This window comes from Schistocerca cancellata, chromosome 1 (assembly GCF_023864275.1).
Source record: "Schistocerca cancellata isolate TAMUIC-IGC-003103 chromosome 1, iqSchCanc2.1, whole genome shotgun sequence".
NCBI lineage: Eukaryota > Metazoa > Arthropoda > Insecta > Orthoptera > Acrididae > Schistocerca > Schistocerca cancellata.
The window spans coordinates 547,884,399-547,905,430 of NC_064626.1; the positions used below are offsets into that span (position 1 = coordinate 547,884,399).

General features: G+C 39.2%; 1 protein-coding gene across 1 annotated transcript in view; it reads left to right on the forward strand.

Moving 5' to 3' along the window:
- LOC126180074 (nurim homolog) overlaps positions 1-21,032 on the forward strand; it is a 64,624-nt gene that overhangs the window by 38,552 nt on the left and 5,040 nt on the right. The window contains exons 4-5 of the mRNA XM_049924664.1: positions 3,313-3,446; positions 5,955-6,128. Of these exons, the coding sequence (XP_049780621.1) occupies positions 3,313-3,446; positions 5,955-6,120 (300 nt within the window). The 3' untranslated portion in view covers positions 6,121-6,128. The remainder of the gene's footprint in view (positions 1-3,312; positions 3,447-5,954; positions 6,129-21,032) is intronic.

Consider the following 21,032-nt stretch of genomic DNA (forward strand, 5'->3'; position numbering starts at 1 on the left):
ATTATTAGAGTTCAGGTTGTTTAGAGGGAGCCCAATATTAAAGAATCGGGGCAAATATTTTCGGAAGAGGGAGGTATGATGCACCAAGAATAAATACAGGCATGGATATGGGGAATTCATGACAATTTTGTGCAGCTGTGGCTGGAAGGTAGAAGTTAAGGGACCAATGGACACATCGATTAGCAGGCACTGGCAATGTTGTTATTAAGCAAATGATTCTGTGTGGCAGGCTTATGACACCGCTCGCAGGCAAGAAAGCATGGACTGGTGCACAATATAAACAACTGTGGAGACAGATGTGGAGTAATCAGATGCAACATAGGGGACTGACGTGCTGTGAAAAACCCATATGTTGCAGTTACAAAAGTACCTAGCAACCTGTATTTGGGGCCAAAATGGGATAGAAAAGCTGATGCCATAATTATTAAGGAACACTCCACTTGTCCCCTCAAAAGTGACTACGAGAGAGGCATAGGAAAATGAGTATAAATAAGGGAACCCAGATGTTCAAGGGAAGCAGTCATATTGCCATTCTGTCCTTGTCTGGAAACAGAGAGAATGATGATTGTTTAAGTTGCAAGTGAACCGTTATGACCAACTGTTGATGGGTTTTGGTGGCCAGCCGGCCTACTGAATGAACCACCAATCTCCACAATGTGGACGCACCACAGCCATGGCGAGGCAGGTCTGAAACTTGATGCTGCATGGGTGTGAGGAGCAGGGGGCAGCCAGCCTCAACCAAATTTGTCTGTGTATCTCTGCTTGCCACAGCATGATTCCCCCCTCACTCTCAAACCATATCTCTGTGATCCTGACGCATTATTCTCCTTGAAGCTGGGGGTCATAACAGTAAAAATTGTTGGATTGCATCTTATTCACCAGATTTAACATCCTGTAATTTGAACTTTGGATTCAGAAGAAATTTTTATGTGAAAAAGATTTTGAGTACAGTGAAGAGATTTCAGTAACCATAGATAAGTGTTTTGCAGATCTTTCAGAATTTCTCTTCTGGCATGGAATCAACTCATTGGAAAAATGTTAGTGCATAAGAATTATTGCACCTTTACCACAGAATCTTTGAAGTAAACTGATAGCACATGCAGTCTTTTGCCACCAGCATATTACGATGGTAGCATTCAGATGTTTAACTAGTGATGCCTTACTAAAAACCTACAGTGAATTTTTCTGATATTTGAGGACAGTATGTTATGGAAATTAACACACATTTATAAAAACCAGGGGATTGTTTTGATGCAAGAATGTTACTGCAGAACCTGTTAGAATGGCTTGTAATTTTATACTTATATAATCACATTCATTCCTTCACCATGTTCCATACAACCCATCAAGAAGGAGGACCTTCAGGAAAGTGGAACGAGTTAAGGTATACCTCATCAAAAGACAAGGAAATTGTAGAGACTTAATCTTTATATTCTCCTAACAGCAAACTGTCACTGGACTGCTTAATGCTATTCATTCTTATGACAGCTAAGTATAATCAAGTAAACAGAAAGGAAACTGCTACATTGAAAAGTTGCTGCCTCTTCAGTTATACTGTATATAACTTACTATTTACTTGACTTCAATGGAATTTTCAAGGAAAATATTCACCTATATCTGTATTGCTACATGACATGCAGCTAACTGAACATTTCAATCACTGAATGTTGATATTGAGATAATTTGTATAAAGGATGGCTAATGAGGTATGTTTTTAATTTTCTTTTAAACTGATTAGGGTTCCCAATTTGTTATTTTATATTAGACAGGAGTTTGTTGAGTATTTTCCTGCCAGAGTACATAACTTTACTCTGAGTACTGTGTAAGGAGGAAAAATCTACATGAAAATTATTTTTGAGACTTGTGTGTGTTTAAATCACAGTTCAGCTAAAATTTATTTTTATTATCAGCAACAAAAGCCATCAAGTACTAAATGTCTTGGAAAGTGAGCATAAGAATGCCAAGATCCTTAAAAAGGCATCGGCAAGTTGTATGGTTATCGACCATAATTTGCTCAGTATTGTTACTATTCACTTCTGCTGAATGAATACACTTTGCTCTATATTGTTACTATTCTCTTCTGCTGAATAAACACTTTATTTACTTTGGGTGCACTGTCTCAGAATATAAGTGCATTGGACAACAGGGAGTGAAAATGTGGAAAACACTCTTATCTTTGGGTCAAAAAAATAAAAAATGTTTCGAAGGACATAACTGAGCTTCTTAATTAGTTTGTGTTGATTCAGTTTTAAAATGTCATCAACTAGACCCCGAGAAGTTTTACACAGTGTTTCATTTAGCATCTGACCGTTAACGTCTCCTTCTGATGCAAAAAGATCATTATTGACTGTTTGAAATTGAATAAGATGAATCTCTATGTGAGTGAGGCTTAAACTGTTAGCTGTGACCAGTGTAGGGCTATTTACCTATCATCTGAGCCATATCTGCTAACATCGAGTTTAGGTCCTTCATTAGTCTGCTTGAGTCATCAGCAAATATTACAGTTTCTGAACTGCCCTTTAGAATTATTGAATGATCATTTAAGTAGATTAACAACCCCAGTACCGATCCTTATGGCACCCAACATTCCCCCGTTCTGAGGTTAGTTCGATGCCTGTGTGTGTGTGTGTGTGTGTGTGTGTGTGTGTGTGTGTGTGTGTGTGTGTGTGTGTGTGTTTTTCTGCGAGAGACCACACAAACAGGAATGCAATTTTATACTTGAGATTAAAATTGACTTGTAAACAAATGTGACTTATTCTGACTTGATAGAAAAATGGCATCCATGTTGTGCAAGAGAAATAATGGGGACCTATTAAGAGCCATGCAAAGACTCACTAATTGTGATGTGTGGCATGATGAAGATTGTATTATGATATACATTCACAGCGTGAGAAGTTTGAGATATCTTTTCTTGACGGTAAATTTAGTTTTGATATCAGTCACCAGAAAAAAAATGTGGGTAATATATTTTTTTTTTTTTAAGTACTCTGACTCACAACATTTTGTTGGGCATGTCAATTGGAATTTCACATAATTTTTGTAGTTTACTGCATTACCTTGTTGAATACTCTCTCTCACTCACACACACACACACACACACACACACACACACGACACACACACACACACACACACACACACACAAATGCGCATAGACCCGAGGAAAAATATCACTTCAGAGACACCCAATATGACCATCTCGAGTGACTTAATATTGTTACAAAGGCAATGAATTACGATTGGTGTAATATGCATGATATACTCTAATTGCTATGTGTGTTGTCTTGTAACAAAATCTTCATTTTCTTTCAGGTTTATTTTGACATTAATGGCTGGGGGCAACCAGATATATACAAGTCAGCAGAGCTTAGACGTTTTTACCAACATATGCGTCATCCAACTTTTCTGGGGTTTTTGACCATTTTCTGGTTGTATCCTATAATGAGGTACAGTATTCGAAATAATTTTCTGCATAGTGCTATGCATTATCAGCAAATTTGTGCACAGTAGTGTTTAATGTACACAGCAGGCCTGGCCAAGATTTGCACTCCCGGCACTCACACTCCAAGAGCACAGTTGACTCTGCTCAGTGCTCTGGTTTACCTTGCCACTGTGCTATTTGAGCAGGTGTCTGAGTCAGGCAGCCATATGCTAAAGGCTGCACAAGCAGGAAACATATGAGGACATGTTTGCAACACAGTGAGACTGCTTCTAAGAGGCGAATATTGCAGCATATACTTAGAAGCAGCATTTTATGACTAATGTTTATTTTCAACTTTTTATTTTTCTGCTGAAGCAGTAACTTTTTTACCTAATTAAATAAGAGTTAATATGATGAGCAGAACTATGCATCCTATTTATTAACAGAACACTTTTACATACAGACATTTAACATGAAGTTGTGATCTTTGTAAATTTATGCATTTTGATTTCGTAAGATGTAATGTATCAGAAACTATGGCATGTGATATACCCAAACACATGGAGAATTCTTGTAAATTCCTTGACTGGAGAAACAGGTCTTTGAGCCAGGTTCTACTGTGTAAGTCTGTCAGCTCAATTGAAAGTAATGATGTACATCAGTAGCAAGTGCAAGATCAGTCCGACATTAAATCGAAATTGATCTTCAGTCACACAAAATCTTGGAACTGTTTTGAGAAATGACGAAGTGTTTCAATTAGTGAAATGTAGTCAGTCATGTATGGTCCACAAAAGGCTACTTTGAAATTTGGGAAATGCTCTGTGCCATGAAATTGAAAGCATCAAACTTGTCCACAATATCTGTTATCAAATGATTCTTCCCGTGCATTGAGAGACTTAGAGAATTCAAATAATTGGTGATGTCAACCGTCCAATCCAGTGAGGATCACAAAGACACTTATCCTCTTTTCCACTCATCTTCACAAATGCTTCCATCTCTTCCTGCAAATTAAAGACCTCCTTCAGGACTTGTTCATTTCTTAAAAATGTAATTTTAGAGGTGTAGGGAACAGCAGCATATTTGGCTTGGACGTCAGCCTTTAATTCCATAAATGCATGTTGTCTCAATCCACATGGCCAAACATAGTTCACTGTATGAACAATCACTTCCATTATATCATTTAATTTAAATGACCTAGCACATAATACCTCTTGATCTAACAGGCAATGAATTGCAGCTGTCACCGAGGCCCCAACAGGATCAGATTCCTCCCTTATCAAGTTAGTAAGACCTCTTTGCTCTTCTTTCATTAATAATGCGCCATCTGTTCTGATTACTGACGAGTTGACTCCACTCCCTTCCAAAGGAATGAATTACTATCTTCCGGTAATCAAAAATGTTCCTGCTCGTAATAGAGTTCTTAAGTGAGTTTAAACTCAGAGGGTCCGCCATCACCTCTAGCTTGGCATTTACTCCCTGCACAAAAATCACATACTGGAGTGTGCCTGACACGTCAGTGGAATCATCAAGTGCAATGGAAAATCCTGTGAACGAGGGTGCCCTCTGAGTCAGATGATGTTTACATCTGCAGCCATGTGAGCAATGTAGCATTCCACTGTATGATGCGAAAGTGTGACTTGATCCAACTTTGACACTTATACATGACACAAACTCCACTGCCTCTACTACACATTCCGTAATGTACTTTCCATCATAAAATGCCTCCCACTCCTTGTGATTTTGAAAGCCATTTTGTAGCTCACTTCTGGCAATGGGCTCTCAGTATCATAGAAACAAGGTATATATTTTTAATTAGTTGGAAATTGTACACAAAACAGTGATAATCTTTCATTTATGTTGGTATCTTTCTTCTGTTACTGGATTTAGTTAGTTGTGTAATTATTTCTTTAACGTTTCATAACATGTCATTTATAAGATTTTATCACTTTTTCAATTACTCTTAACTTAATTTTTTCCCTAAGACCCCCTTAATTTCAGCCAGAATTGTGTCTCTTTCATCAGAATACAAGGGTACCATATCACTTTGTATCTTGGTGTTGTAATATATTCCAGTGGTTGTTATTACCAGTTCATAATAGGTCGTTCAATACTTAAGCACTTGAAATGATATGAAAAAATAAAGCAATTCCCATTCCAAACTGAGTGATGTGACTCCCCCACTTGTCCTTTCTTAGATCAAATTGCTATATTGATCCTAATGCTGAATGTAAATCTAATTTAACACAATCAGCATTGCTAGTAAACTTCTTGGTATGTAACACGTTGACTATCTTGCTCTAGATTCTAGTGGTGTGTGACTGAAGATTTTTCTTTTCCTTCTCATCCCTGAGCCACACTAACCTTTGTGCTTAGAGCGTTAGATAGGAGCATTGTGAAGTCCTCAACCCTGTGAAGCACTGTTTGGCCAGGTCTGGTATACAGTATATGAAACATAACTTGTAAATTATTTTATCACTGATGGATATAACAATGATTGTAAAATTGTCTAACAGAATTATATATCTTGTTTCAGTGTTGATCGTTTACTTCTGGCATTTATATGGACAGGGTACATGATAATTGGTTGGAACGTTGATCGCAAAGACTTGTTGTATATTAAAAAACAATTTAATAACAAGATGGTGGAGCTTTCTCCAAATAAATACCTTACTTTTTATGAGAGAAGCAAGCTTTCATAATGATTCCTGTAAGTATTTTACAGCATATTTTGAATGTAACACATAATTAGACCACTTTTTTTTTAGTTTTGCTGCAAGTGAATAATTTAGAATGAAGTGAATAATTGAGATAACTACTTCACAATGGTAAAATTGCATGGAGTGTTGTTTGTACACAGAGGTGTAAAGCAAAGTGTGGGGCATAACTCCTGTGATTCTCCTAGCATTAGTTCACCCATTAAAATAGGCTTTTCCATTTGCACCAAGTGTGTCTGCAATTGTAATTATCATGTCTACGTGATGTTATGTTGTTGCTGTTGCTACTGATCAAAGTAGGAGGAGGCCAAGGGAGGGGGGGGGGGGGGGGGGAATACATGAATTTAATGATATAGGTATATACCCTATTGCTTTCTCTCCAACAAAGAAAGCCACCTCTGTAAGTTTCCCACATTGACAAATTACCATCAACAGTATTTTATACTCTCACTTTCATAGTTTTTTTGGATTAGTTTGTGATTATATCTATACATCAAAGCATGGCACATGTAATCTTACCCTCCCACACATCACTATTAAAATTCTCTATCTCTGCACAAGTTTTGAAAGATTCACGAGGCGTAGGTATACAAAAGAAAAACCTTTTACTTATCTTCATTTTCTCTTCTTGTTGTTGGTAGCAGTTATTTCATGGTGTCTAAAAAATTAATTTCTTTTTAATACATTTTAGTTTGAAATATAATACATCATATACAAAATCATGTGAAGCTCTTTTAGTTAAACAGATGAGATTATGTTCACCTATACAAGTTTCTTGGTATCGACTATTTCTGTATAAATAAAAAAAAAGGGTAATGTTAGAGGAGGTGTCCTATTAACATAGCAATTGTCATCATCAGCCCAGTCACAAAATATACTTCAACAAGTCTTGCTGCTGACTAAACAACAATTATAATGAAATTTTTCCATCACTGACATTTGAGCAAGAGCGTCTTGGATAAATCACCTACTATGCTGTAGTGGTCAGCAGTAGAATTCTCTGCACCACTTACAACTGATGTTATTGTGAAAATTACTCTCAATGAACAGTTTTCGTGCAGAACTGGATCCTTAGAGTCTGTAACCATGCAGGATGGTGTGATTGATATTTCATCCAGTGCATGACAATCAGGCTGATTGTGTTGAACACCTCGGGACTGGCTGGTAAACATTACCATGCATCAGCCTTTCAGTGGTGACCTATCAGCTTATATTGTATACTGTAAAGAGAGTCCATTTCTGCAGTTCCTGTGCTATACTGTCTGCCAATGACAATCTGGGGCTGAATAGTGTCAACAGAGGATTGTATTTGGTAACTAAAAGGAATTTTACCACATAAAGGTGAGTGTGAAATTCGTGCACTGCATATATGCTCAATTTTTACATAGGTGTATGCTGAATTCCTCCCCCCCATGAACCATGGACCTTGCCGTTGGTGGGAAGGCTTGCGTGCCTCAGCGATACAGATAGCCGTAACGTAGGTACAACCACAACGGAGGGGTATCTGTTGAGAGGCCAGACAAACATGTGGTTCCTGAAGAGGGGCAGCAGCCTTTTCAGTAGTTGCAAGGGCAACATTCTGGATGATTGACTGATATGGCCTTGTAACAATAACCAAAATGGCCTTGCTGTGCTGGTACTGCGAACGGCTGAAAGCAAGGGGAAACTACGGCCGTAATTTTTCCCGAGGGCATGCAGCTTTACTGTATGATTAAATCATGATGGCATCCTCTTGGGTAAAATATTCCGGAGGTAAAATAGTCCCCCATTCGGATCTCCGGGCGGGAACTACTCAAGAGGATGTCGTTATCAGGAGAAAGAAAACTGGCAATCTACGGATCGGAGCGTGGAATGTCAGATCCCTTAATCGAACAGGTAGGTTAGAAAATTTAAAAAGGGAAATGGATAGGTTAATGTTAGATATAGTGGGAATTAGTGAAGTTCGGTGGCAGGAGGAACAAGACTTCTGGTCAGGTGACTACAGGATTATAAACACAAAGTCAAATAGGGGTAATGCAGGAGTAGGTTTAATAATGAATAGGAAAATAGGAATGCGGGTAAGCTACTACAAACAGCATAGTGAACACATTATTGTGGCCAAGATAGATACGAAGCCCACACCTACTACAGTAGTACAAGTTTATATGCCAACTAGCTCTGCAGATGACGAAGAAATTGAAGAAATGTATGATGAAATAAAAGAAATTATTCAGATAGTGAAGGGAGACGAAAATTTAATAGTGATGGGTGACTGGAATTCGAGTGTAGGAAAAGGGAAAGAAGGAAACGTAGTAGGTGAATATGGATTGGGGCTAAGAAATGAAAGAGGAAGCCGCCTGGTAGAATTTTGCACAGAGCACAACTTAATCATAGCTAACACTTGGTTTAAGAATCATGATAGAAGGTTGTATACATGGAAGAACCCTGGAGATACTAAAAGGTATCAGATAGATTATATAATGGTAAGACAGAGATTTAGGAACCAGGTTTTAAATTGTAAGACATTTCCAGGGGCAGATGTGGACTCTGACCACAATCTATTGGTTATGACCTGTAGATTAAAACTGAAGAAACTACAAAAAGGTGGGAATTTAAGGAGATGGGACCTGGATAAACTGAAAGAACCAGAGGTTGTACAGAGTTTCAGGGAGAGCATAAGAGAACAATTGCAGTAAATGAAGCAGGCTAAAAGGAATACAAATGTCTCAAAAATGAGATCGACAGGAAGTGCAAAATGGCTAAGCAGGGATGGCTAGAGGACAAATGTAAGGATGTAGAGGCTTATCTCATTAGGGGTAAGATAGATACTGCCTACAGGAAAATTAAAGAGACCTTTGGAGATAAGAGAAACACTTGTATGAACATCAAGAGCTCAGATGGAAACCCAGTTCTAAGCAAAGAAGGGAAAGCAGAAAGGTGGAAGGAGTATATAGACAGTCTATACAAGGGCGATGTACTTGAGGACAATATTATGGAAATGGAAGAGGATGTAGATGAAGATGAAATGGGAGATACGATACTGCGTGAAGAGTTTGACAGAGCACTGAAAGACCTGAGTCGAAACAAGGCCCCCGGAGTAGACAACATTCCATTGGAACTACTGACGGCCTTGGGAGAGCCAGTCCTGACAAAACTCTACCATCTGGTGAGCAAGATGTATGAAACAGGAGAAATACCCTCAGACTTCAAGAAGAATATAATAATTCCAATCCCAAAGAAAGCAGGTGTTGACAGATGTGAAAATTACCGAACAATCAGTTTAATAAGCCACAGCTGCAAAGTACTAACACGAATTCTTTACAGACGAATGGAAAAACTGGTAGAAGCTGACCTCGGGGAAGATCAGTTTGGATTCCGTAGAAATACTGGAACACGTGAGGCAATACTGACCTTACGACTTATCTTAGAAGAAAGATTAAGGAAAGGCAAACCTAAGTTTCTAGCATTTGTAGACTTAGAGAAAGCTTTTGACAATGTTGACTAGAATACTCTCTTTCAAATTCTAAAGGTGGCAGGGGTAAAATACAGGGATCGAAAGGCTATTTACAATTTGTACAGAAACCAGATGGCAGTTATAAGAGTCGAGGGACATGAAAGGGAAGCAGTGGTTGGGAAGGGAGTAAGACAGGGTCGTAGCCTCTCCCCGATGTTATTCAATCTGTATATTGAGCAAGCAGTAAAGAAAACAAAAGAAAAATTCGGAGTAGGTATTAAAATCCATGGAGAAGAAATAAAAACTTTGAGGTTCACCGATGACATTGTAATTCTGTCAGAGACAGCAAAGGACTTGGAAGAGCAGTTGAACGGAATGGATGGTGTCTTGAAGGGAGGATATAAGATGAACATCAACAAAAGCAAAACAAGGATAATGGAATGTAGTCGAATTAAGTCGGGTGATGTTGAGGGTATTAGTTTAGGAAATGAGACACTTAAAGTAGTAAAGGAGTTTTGCTATTTGGGGAGCAAAATAACTGATGATGGTCGAAGTAGAGAGGATATAAAATGTAGACTGGCAATGGCAAGGAAAGAATTTCTGAAGAAGAGAAATTTGTTAACATCGAGTAAAGATTTAAGTGTCAGGAAGCCGTTTCTGAAAGTATTTGTATGGAGTGTAGACATGTATGGAAGTGAAACATGGACGATAAATAGTTTGGACAAGAAGAGAATAGAAGCTTTCGAAATGTGGTGCTACAGAAGAATGTTGAGGAGGTATTGAATAGTATTGGGGAGAAGAGAAGTTTGTGGCACAACTTGACCAGAAGAAGGAATCGGTTGGTAGGACATGTTCTGAGGCATCAATGGATCACCAATTTAGTATTGGAGGGCAACGTGGAGGGTAAAAATCGTAGAGGGAGACCAAGAGATGAATACACTAAGCAGATTCAGAAGGATGTAGGTTGCAGTAGGTACTGGGAGATGAAGAAGCTTGCACAGGGTAGAGTAGCATGGAGAGCTGCATCAAACAAGTCTCGGGACTGAAGACCACAACAACAACATGCTGAATTGAGAATTTTTAGAAATGTAATCAATCAAGTGCTTCACTCTGGTCTTGTTCTTGATGGGATAACTCTATAAATACAATAATTTGATATGTTCCCAGTAAGAGCCAGTGTTTCATCAGACTTGTGCTACAAGACTTACGGGCAATTGTAATTTCTGTTTTAGACATTGAAATACTTTTCTCATATTAAGACATTCATTTATAATGCATATTTAAGGGTTTATAGACTTCAGCTGCGTTTGACAGAAAACAGTTTATTTTGTGTATAAAAATTTGTAATTTTTTTCCTTTCTTCCAGTTGCAGTGATAGTAATATTCCCTTTTTTTGCTGTTAATGAAGCCCAGTTACTGTAACAATCTTTTTAAGAATGGAAATTTCTTTAAACTGCATATGAGAGGTAGTCATAAAATGTATTACAACACAAATGTGCTAATTCTTTGTTTATTTGCAGGTACATCTGCTATCCTGTAACACATTGAAATCCCCTTGCCACAGAACCGTATCAGCAACTAGGGGAACAGAAACAAAACAATGCAGCCTATTGATAAAATGGAGATTTGTGTGGAAATTCATTTTCACCAGTAGTGGAAATGTTCAAGCTGTCAGGCCAATCCAGAAAGTTACAGAAATCATCTAGGTTGCCAAAAACAAATGTTACAGTATTGTGGTGTTGGGATTTCTATGTGCAACAGGTCAGCAGGCGTGTACATGCAAATGAATAAAAAATTAATTATGTAACTTTATTCTTTCTAGGTGATTAGACAGAAATTTATGACTACCCCTTGTACAAATTCTGCAGATTGCGAAGTTTCAGACAATGTCTATAATTTTTCTGTATACAGGCTAGTCATCAAGACGGGATATTGTCAGTGAGTTTTTCTGAAGTAAAACTGGAAGAGGCATTGAAATTCCAAGGGATTGTTACAGTCCAAAGCTTTTGTTCGGTATAAAAAAAAAAATCCTGTGATGATGCACTCAAAGGAACAGTAAATAAGTGTCCGATAAATAAATCTCAGAAAAACAGTCATCACCAAGCAGAACAAATCTTCACAATACATAAAGAGTATGCTCATGAGCTTGTTAGTATAGGCACAGTCGCATTCTGATTCTAGAAATGATCCAGTTCTGCCTTCATGGTATCTCGCATCATGTGCAGATGATCCATGAGTATAAGAAATGTGGTACTGCCATCAGGGGCATGTGAATGTGACTTGTGCTGTCCTAATCCAGGGGAAAACAGTCCATAAAACGACAAAAATGTGTTAACTGTCTCTGTTGAGAAACAAAAAGTTTTGAAACTGTTGAGTTCAAAGCTATTCTGTGAGTATGTTGAGGCTATGACTAGAAGTTGAATTTATCATGACATTTTTCTGTACACAATAATAGTAGTTTTTTTTTTTTTTTTTTTTTTTTTGCAGTAGAGGTCTCAAGGCCACCATAATTTATCAGAGGTGCTGAGGCTTGAAAAGTCAGTGTGGTACTGAACAATTGTAATTCAATAGTCACATTTTGTTACATATCAGTCAATGGATTTTTCTGAGCTTGGACATGATGAACAAGTTCATTTGTCTTTGGATTGCCTAGTTTTCAAGAGTGATACACATTTGAATGTGGCCTAGTTTATTGTAACAGAAACAAATCACCTCTCTTCTGGCACAGTGGTGACATGAGTGCTTCACAAGACAATGACAATCAAGCCAATTTTTGCAAAAACCTGTAAGATGATGAGGCATTCAGTAAGGAAAAATTATGCCCAGTGAAAAAATTATGCCCAGTGTCACCTGTGTAAGTAAGCTGTAACCTGATGTGGCATCTTTCTATTTAGCCTGTGTGGAGAGAAATTGACTGTTGGACATGACAGGGGGTTGCATTCGGTGATGAGAACTGAGCTAGGTGGACTTGTTTCCATACCAACCATTACTCTGTAGACAGTGCTGTAATTTCCCGATCCAAAATGAGATAAAGATCTGCTGCCTGTGGAAGATCAAAACAGCAAGTGATTTTTAGCATTTGTTCTAAAGGAAGATTCTGAAAAAAAAAGAAAAAGTCTTCTCACTTCCCTGTCTGTATCCATTGGAATGACACATTCCCTGGTTAACAATAACTCCACATAAGATTGCTGATGTAGAGGATTTGAACAATGGGATTCTGTTGACAACTCAGTCCACACACACCTGTTACTCACACTTGCTACAGCTCTGATTGCAGCTTAAAACACTCACTGAGCTGTAGTCTAGGTCTTATGTTGATAATGTTCCAGGACTTCATGCACTTTAGGCAACAACAGTTGTACAATAGCTGAATCACTTCTTATGATGAAGAAGACAACAAAGTGACTAAATATTTAGATCCATTACACATAAGAATTTGGAAATGCTATTGCAGCCATTTGAAGCACAAATACCAGTCCTCATTGTTATCATAATGGAAAGCCCTGTTTATCTCCTCCTGTCCATCTATATCTTTCCCTATATTTTCCTTCTCACTTTTCTTCCTCTCCTCCTCATATTGCTCTTGTCATCAAATCACATGAGGTAGTGGAGCATTTTATTTCCTAGGCTATCTACCCCTCTTCTCCACATTACTCTTGTCATCATTTCACATGAAGCAAATTATTTTCCTATACACAATTGTCACAAACAAATATCAACACAACACAGAGCCACCACAGTACAATTTTCTCCTGCATTTTAACTTATCAAACTCTCAAACTGTTATCCGTAGATTCCTTTACTGCTGTGCAATGTATTCACTTGTCCATGTCCCATCTCTGTTGTACATGTTTACTTTGTGTTTTTTCTTTTTCCCTCTCATCAATACCATCCAGTTTTATTGCCAATATTCCCCTATAATGTTCATGCATACTTTAAAGAAAAATATCCCTATCAATAGCTGAAACAAAGTCCCAAATTCTGTTCCCTAAAGACTGCCTAAGCCATGGACTCCCCTTCTCCTCTCCCCTTCCTCCCCCAATGGCCTAACCATAAAATTTTCCCTGTCTAGTAACCACTCCTTCTTTCACAATGACCTTAAAATCTTCAGATTCTGCCAATTCATATCCGTCATTAATCTGATACTGTAGAAACAAATTTTCATGGTGCAGACATCCCTCAACCACCTTTCTCCCTCTACAAAATAATGTTACTGTGCAACCTGAACTACCTACACTTTATCTCCCAAATTGAATCCCTTGCCCTCCAACACCTGGAAGAGGACTTCAGACAACCACTTCCAGAAGTTTTCAAATTTATTGAAATCTTAATCTCATCTTGGAACACCACTACCCATAAAATACCTAGTCTACCCTAGTGAAGCCCCTCGTCAAACCTTTTTAGCACCCAGAACCTGGCTTGCTGACTTTTTCTGCCCACCACGTCCCATAAAGGTCACTCCCAACACCCCACAAACCCAAGAATTTTAACAAACTAAAAACACTGTAACCAACCTATCCCACAAAAAAAAAAAAAAAAAATCGACCTATGCAAGTTTCAGCCCTATCTAAAGGCCTCACCTTGATCCCCAGACTCATCAAACACCCACTCTTCATTTCCTGATCCCTGCGCTGGAAAACTTTATTGCCACCAATCCCTCCAACTTGGCCTCACTCTCTTCTCCCACATTCCTTCAATGGAACACGAAACTCACAATGTAGGAAAGAACAGCCACCCATAACTTCAAGACAGGTCCTGATTTAACCATCGTCCCTGCAGACAAAAGCTCCACCACTATCCTGATGAATCCCTGCAGACAAAAGCTCCACCACTATCCTAATGAATCTCAGTGATTATCTGACTAAACGAGTCTGTCCACTGATTCCTCCACCTACAAGCCTTGCCTTGCCCTAGTGATCCCATCACAGAAGTCCAGTGCAATCTCCTACTCAAATCCTCAGGCTCATCCCAGAATCCATCTCGTCTCTCTTTCTTAATGCCCCCTATACATATACCCACAACACTCTTGGACGCCCCATTGTTGGTGATACTGTGTTCCTACTGAAAGAATTTGTTGGTGGCGAACATCACCAACCAGTTGCCCAAAAGCATAGCTTCCCATATTAAAGTCATGAACCACGTCCTTTAGTGACTCTCAACCATCCTCACTCCATTAACTCCTGGACTCCCATTCATCACTGTTGATACCACCTCCCTATACATCAGCTTTCCCTGTAACCAAGGCCTTGTAGCTACCAAACAAACCTCTCCCAAATTCCTTCCAAACCCAAACCCACCACCATATTCACTATATACCCAAGTACATCCTCATCAGTACTAATTCTCCTTTGAAGGGGAGATACACATACAAATCCGTGGCATGATCATTGGCACATCCACAACACATCACCTATGCCAGCCTGTTTATGGGTCATCTGGAGGAAATCTTCCTGTCCTCCAAAACACTTGTTTGGTTCAGGTTCATTGATGATATCTTCATGATTTGGACCCTATCATCACTCCTCCACAGCGTTAACATCATCTCTTCCAACTGCTGCACGTTCCTCTCCAGCCAAACATGCCACCTTCTTGGATGTTGACCTCCATCTCTCTCTGAGGATTCCAGCCATACCTCTGTCCATAACACACCCAATAACTGTCAAGAGTACCTGCATTTCATAGGTGTCATCCCTTGCACACCAAAAAATCATTCTACTTCTACATCCATACTCCACAAGCCAGTGTAGGGTCTCAATTGTTTTGATGTCTTTCTTTAATTTGCCATGGTGGGGATCACAGACACTCGTACAATACTCAAGAACAGGCCATACAAATGTTCTGTATGTAGTCTCCTCTGTAGGTGAGCTACATTTTTCTACAGCTGTATTAATAAACCAATGTCTACCATTCACTTTCCCTATTGCCATCAGTACATGCTCCATCCATTTCATATTACTTTGCAACATTACACGTAGATATTTAACTGATCTGGCTTTGTGAAGCAGCACATCACTAACAATGTATTCAAATATTACAGGATTGCCTTTCCTACTCTTCTGCATTAACTAACACTTTTCTGCATCATACCAAATAGAAATTCTATGTAAGTCATTCTGTATCCTTCTGCGGTCACTCAACAGTGATACTTTCCCATACATTACAGCACCATCGGTAAACAGTTGCAGATTGCTGCTCAATGTATCCATGAGATAATTTATGTGCCTGGGGTACTTCTGATGATACCCTTGTCTCTTATGAACACTCGCCTTCAAGGACAATATAATGGGTTCTATTATTTAAGAAGGGTTCTATTATTTAAGAAGTCTTTGAGTCACTCACATATCTGGGAACCTATTTCATATGCTTGGACCTTTGTTAACAGTCTGCACTGGGGCACCATGTCAAATGCTTTCCAGAGACCTCGGAATATTGAATCTATCTGTTAACCTGCATCCTCAGTTCACAGGATATCGTGAGAAAAGGACAGGCTGAATTTCACGTGAGCAGTGGTTTTTAAATCTGTGCTGACTTGTGGATTAAAGCTTTTCTGCCTCAAGGAAATTTATTATATTCGGACTGAGAATATGTTAAAGAATTCTGCAGCCAACCAGTGTTAAAAATGTTGGTCTGTAATTTTGCAGGTTCATTCTTTACCCTTCTTATATCCAGGAGTCATCTGCACTTTTTTCCAGTCACTTAGAACTTTGCAGTGGGTGAGAGATTCACGATAAATGCACACTAAGTAAGGGACCAAGTCGTGGAGTACTCTCTGTAAACCCGAATTGGGATTTTATCTGGATGTGGTCACCTCTTTGTCTTCGACTCTTTCAGTTGCTTCTTTCTCAACACTGGAAATGCTCTGTGTCCTCCATAAGGGAGTCTGTAAGACAGACAAACAGTGGCATGTCCATATGTTCCTCTTGTGTGAATGATTTTTCAAATGTTAAATTTAAGGTTCCAGCTTTCATATTCTGTCTTCTACTGTCACATCAAATTCGTCGATGAGTGACTAGGTAGACCATAATGAGATTATCACTCTGCAGCGTAGTGTGTGCTAATATGAATCTTCCTGGCAGATTAAAACTGTGTGCTGGACCATGACTCGAACTCAGGACCTTTGCCTTTCACAGGCAAGTGCTCTACCATTTGAGCTACCCAAGCAAGACTCATGCCCCATCCTCACAGCTGGTAGAGCACTTGCCTGCAAAAGGCAAAGGTCCCGAGTTTGAGTCTCGGTCCAGAACACAGCTTTAATCTGCCAGGAAGTTTCATATCAGTGCACACTCCGAACATCTCATTCTGGAAACATCTCCCAGGCTGTGGCTAAGCCATGTCTCCTCAATATCTTTTCTTCCAGGAGTGCTAGTTCTGCAAACACTTCCATGGCCTCAGAATATGCACCTGAACCCATGACTTCAAACATGTACCAGTCTCACAAAGTCTTGATGCAGCTAAAATATGATTTCACTCTCAGTGATTTTACTGGCAGCAAACTTGCTCTACAGTTAGCCACTCTCACTAAAACTCTGTTGTACTTAATGCCTCTGCAGACCTAAAAATCTTATATTCTGCTGTCCTTGCAATTCATATTGGTTGCTTCTACTGTCTAGCTGTATCCTTGACCATTATCTTCCAAACACATTACTCTATTAGGTGAAGGGAAGGCACAGTAACTGATATGAATGTTATAGGTTCTGTTCCTTATCTCATGAGTAAATTGACAATAATTAATTAAATAATAAATTAAGAACCTTCCCATGTGCTTCAGTTAAGCACACAACATGTCACTGAAGTGTGATAAAGTTTGCAAATTGGTTGTCACCACCTATGTAGAAAATGGAAGCTTTGAGCTCTGTCAGATACACTCTTACGTTAAATAGTGTTAATGGAAATTACTTGATCTAAAGTTATGCATCTTATCCAGAAATTGAGACCAATATAATCTCCCAGATGCCAGACTATTCAGTCTTTTGTTACAAACAATATTTGTGGGGATACAGTGATGACGCTAAATTCTGTTTAAGCAGTGACAGTCATATTAATAGTGCCACAGTATCTAGTACTAATCACACACAGACATGCTTGCAGTGAAAGCAGCATGTAATCTTTTACATTACTAATGTCAGTTTTTAAATCTGATTATTTTTCATATTTGACAGAGGTTCTTCAGAAGTAAAGCAAAACACTTATGAGCAAATATAACTGGAAAACATTATATTAGGTTGGTGCATAAATTTGTAGCATTTTTGTTTTGGACATTGGTATTCCAGTTGCTGTGGGTTTATTTATCGATTGTCATGATTTATTTGTAGTTCACTGTTGCTATTTGATTTACATATTGTCATTTGGAATAGTGAGCGGAGCAGTGGGCACTAGAATAGAGAAACTGGAACATTTCTGATACATTATGTTTGATTTTAATAGAGGGATGACAATAGCAGAGGAAACTGGAAACATTTGTTCTGTGTATGGGGATAATGCCATTGAACTGAGCATGGCATGAAAATCGTTTTAAGCAGGATTATTTTGACGTTAGTGACTCTCCATGTTCAGCGGGACCTTCAGGGTTTGAAGAAGATTGTTTGAACACATTAAACCACAATGATCCATGTCAGTTTACTCGAGAAATGGCAGATGTGATGAAATGTGACTATTCCAGTATTGAGTGACATTTGCATGCAATGAGAAAGGTTCAAAAATCGGGTATATGGGTGCCACATGCCCTAAGCCAAAGTCACAAAAATCAGCAATTGGCCATATGTGCATATCTGCTTGCTCATCATCAGTTGGCTTGTGAGCAACTCTGACCATTCCTGTCCTGTATCATTACTGGTAGCAAGGAATGATAGGAAAAGAAAGGAATGGTTGAGCCCAAACTCTCCATAAAACTGTCCACAAAAGATAATGTTACGCATCTGGTGGGACAACAGTGGTGGGGTGTACTATGAATTGCTTCCCCAAAGCGTAACCATCACTACTGACATTTATTGTCAACAACTGAGATGTCTTGCAGACATGATCCGAGAACATCGACCAGGAAGACTGTGTGAAGTGATGCTACTCCTCAATAATGTCTGCCCACATTCTGCTAGAGTGACAGAAAACGCTATACAGAGGTGGATTGGGAAATCATTCCCACCCACCCATTCACCTGATTTTGCACCCTCAGATTTTCACCTTTTCTGCTTTCTATCAAAAAACCTTCAAGGAACTTTCTTTCTGGATGAAAATGTGCTCAGAATTAATAAATTGGTTTCATTAAATATGTGTATTAGCTTATCAACTAATAGTATGATTTTTTATTTATTAGCTTTTAAACAAGCAACATGATGTCAGTATTTTATCAGCAGTTTTTCCATGTTACAGCTCCATGCATTCCATTCTGCCATTTTTTTAACTTGTTTATATTGGGAGAAATTCCTGTTTAATGTCGGTTGAATTTGAGTGGATGACAAACTGAAAAAAATCCTGCTATGTATTATTTAACTACCAGACTGTCCTTCATCAGATGTACACGAAATATGAGCATGTCCCCCCCCCCCCCCCCCCCACACACACACACACACACACACACACAAGCACTGTTGTTTCCAGGCACTAACACCCAACTGCCACTGTGTTTGAGGTAAACAGCTATCTTTGCTGAGATAGGTATTGTAGGGTACAGAAGGGGCTTGGGGTGGGGCCAAGGAGGAATAACATGGTAGGTTCAGTACCAGATGTGTCACATTTTACCTACTGATATAATTATTCCTGGACTAAACTTGATCTCAGTACCTCCCTTTGTGTGTTGTCCTGGTCCTGCGTGAACCACGTGTATTTTGTTGCACTTCACCTAGTACCTTTCCCCACACCCAACTGACTTCACATCTACAGCCACCTTCCTCGTCACCATGACCAACTATATCCTCACCCGTGATCACTTCTCCTTGGAAGACATCACCTACCAACAAGTCTGTGATACAGCAATGGGGATCCACATGGCGCCATCCTAATTCAGGGACCATCTAGAGGAATCTTTCTTAACCAACCTGAAACCCAAACCTCTTACTTGGTTCAGTTTAACTGATAACATCTTCTTCATATGAACTGAGGGTGAGGATACCCTATCCACATCACTCCAGAACCTCAAACCTTCTCCCCTCTTCACGCCGCCTTGTCCTCCTTAACCCAACAACATCAGACCTACCAACCATGAACAATGGCTCAACTTCAACAATTGCCACCCATTCCCCACCATGAAGCACCCTTCATACAGCCTAGCCACTTGTGGTTGTCATGTTTGTAGTGGCACACACTCCATCCCCAGATACGCCTAGTGCCTCACTGAGACCTGCACAGACCAAAATTACCTTCCCCACCTTGTCCAGAAACAGATCTCTCATGCCTTGTGTCCCCAATCACTTACCATCCCTCTGCCCCCCCCCCCTCCCCCCACGCAGATAGAAGTGACTGAAACATGTTCTCTGTCAGGGCTGTGACTACCTCTTGCCATGCCAGGAAATGATTTTCTGCATCCCTCCCATGGTGGTATTCTGCCATCCATTCAACCTATGCAGTATCCTTGTCTGTCCCTAATCCACCTCTGCTCCAAACCTTTTGCTCCAGGGCTCATATCCCTGCAATAAACCTAGATGCAAGACTAGGGTTGCCAGAATTTGTTGCTAGCAAACAAGGACATTTCTCTAAAATTAACTAAAAATGACCATAATTTGTGATCGTAAACTGGGACATTTCAGGACACTTTTCTTAACATTAAAAAAGTGAAATATTTGTGCAAATTACTGCTATATTGAATTGATTTAGTAAAATAAATAAATAAATGAACACTTTACACTGTAATTAATTTAATAAAACCGACAGTAGGGCATTCAAATGGTTATTACATTATACAATATTAGTGCTGGTAACATAATACTTTGTTATTTTGAAACATTAATACGAGATACAAAATCATCTACCAAAACACTGTATGTTGAAGTGCAAAACCAGGGGTTTGGACTTGCTGAGATTGAGGTCGAATACATATGGTAGACCAATGTTAGTAGCTCAGCAAGTTCATTCTCACTGCTGGCTAAAAGCAGTGTTGTCAGCAAAAAATGGAGGTTGTTAACAGTTCTACCATAAATTGAGATTCCTTTAGTCCAACCACGAAGAGCATTCATATTGGCATGTTCTGCATAAATGATGTACAGTTTGGGGGGACAGAATGCAGCCCTGTCCTGACTCGTTGTGATACACTGAAGGAATCACTTGTGCCAGTACTTGTCTTCACAGCTGTGAACTGATTATTGTATAGACTTCCGATCAAAGCTGTCAAGTGTGGACACCGAAATCTGCAACAGCAGCCACAACTTTTTCCAGACAACACAGTCAATGGCTTTCCTGTAGTCAAGAAATCAGATGAAGACAGGAACACAGAACTCTCACGATTTCTCAATTATTTGTCATATGGTGAGAATCT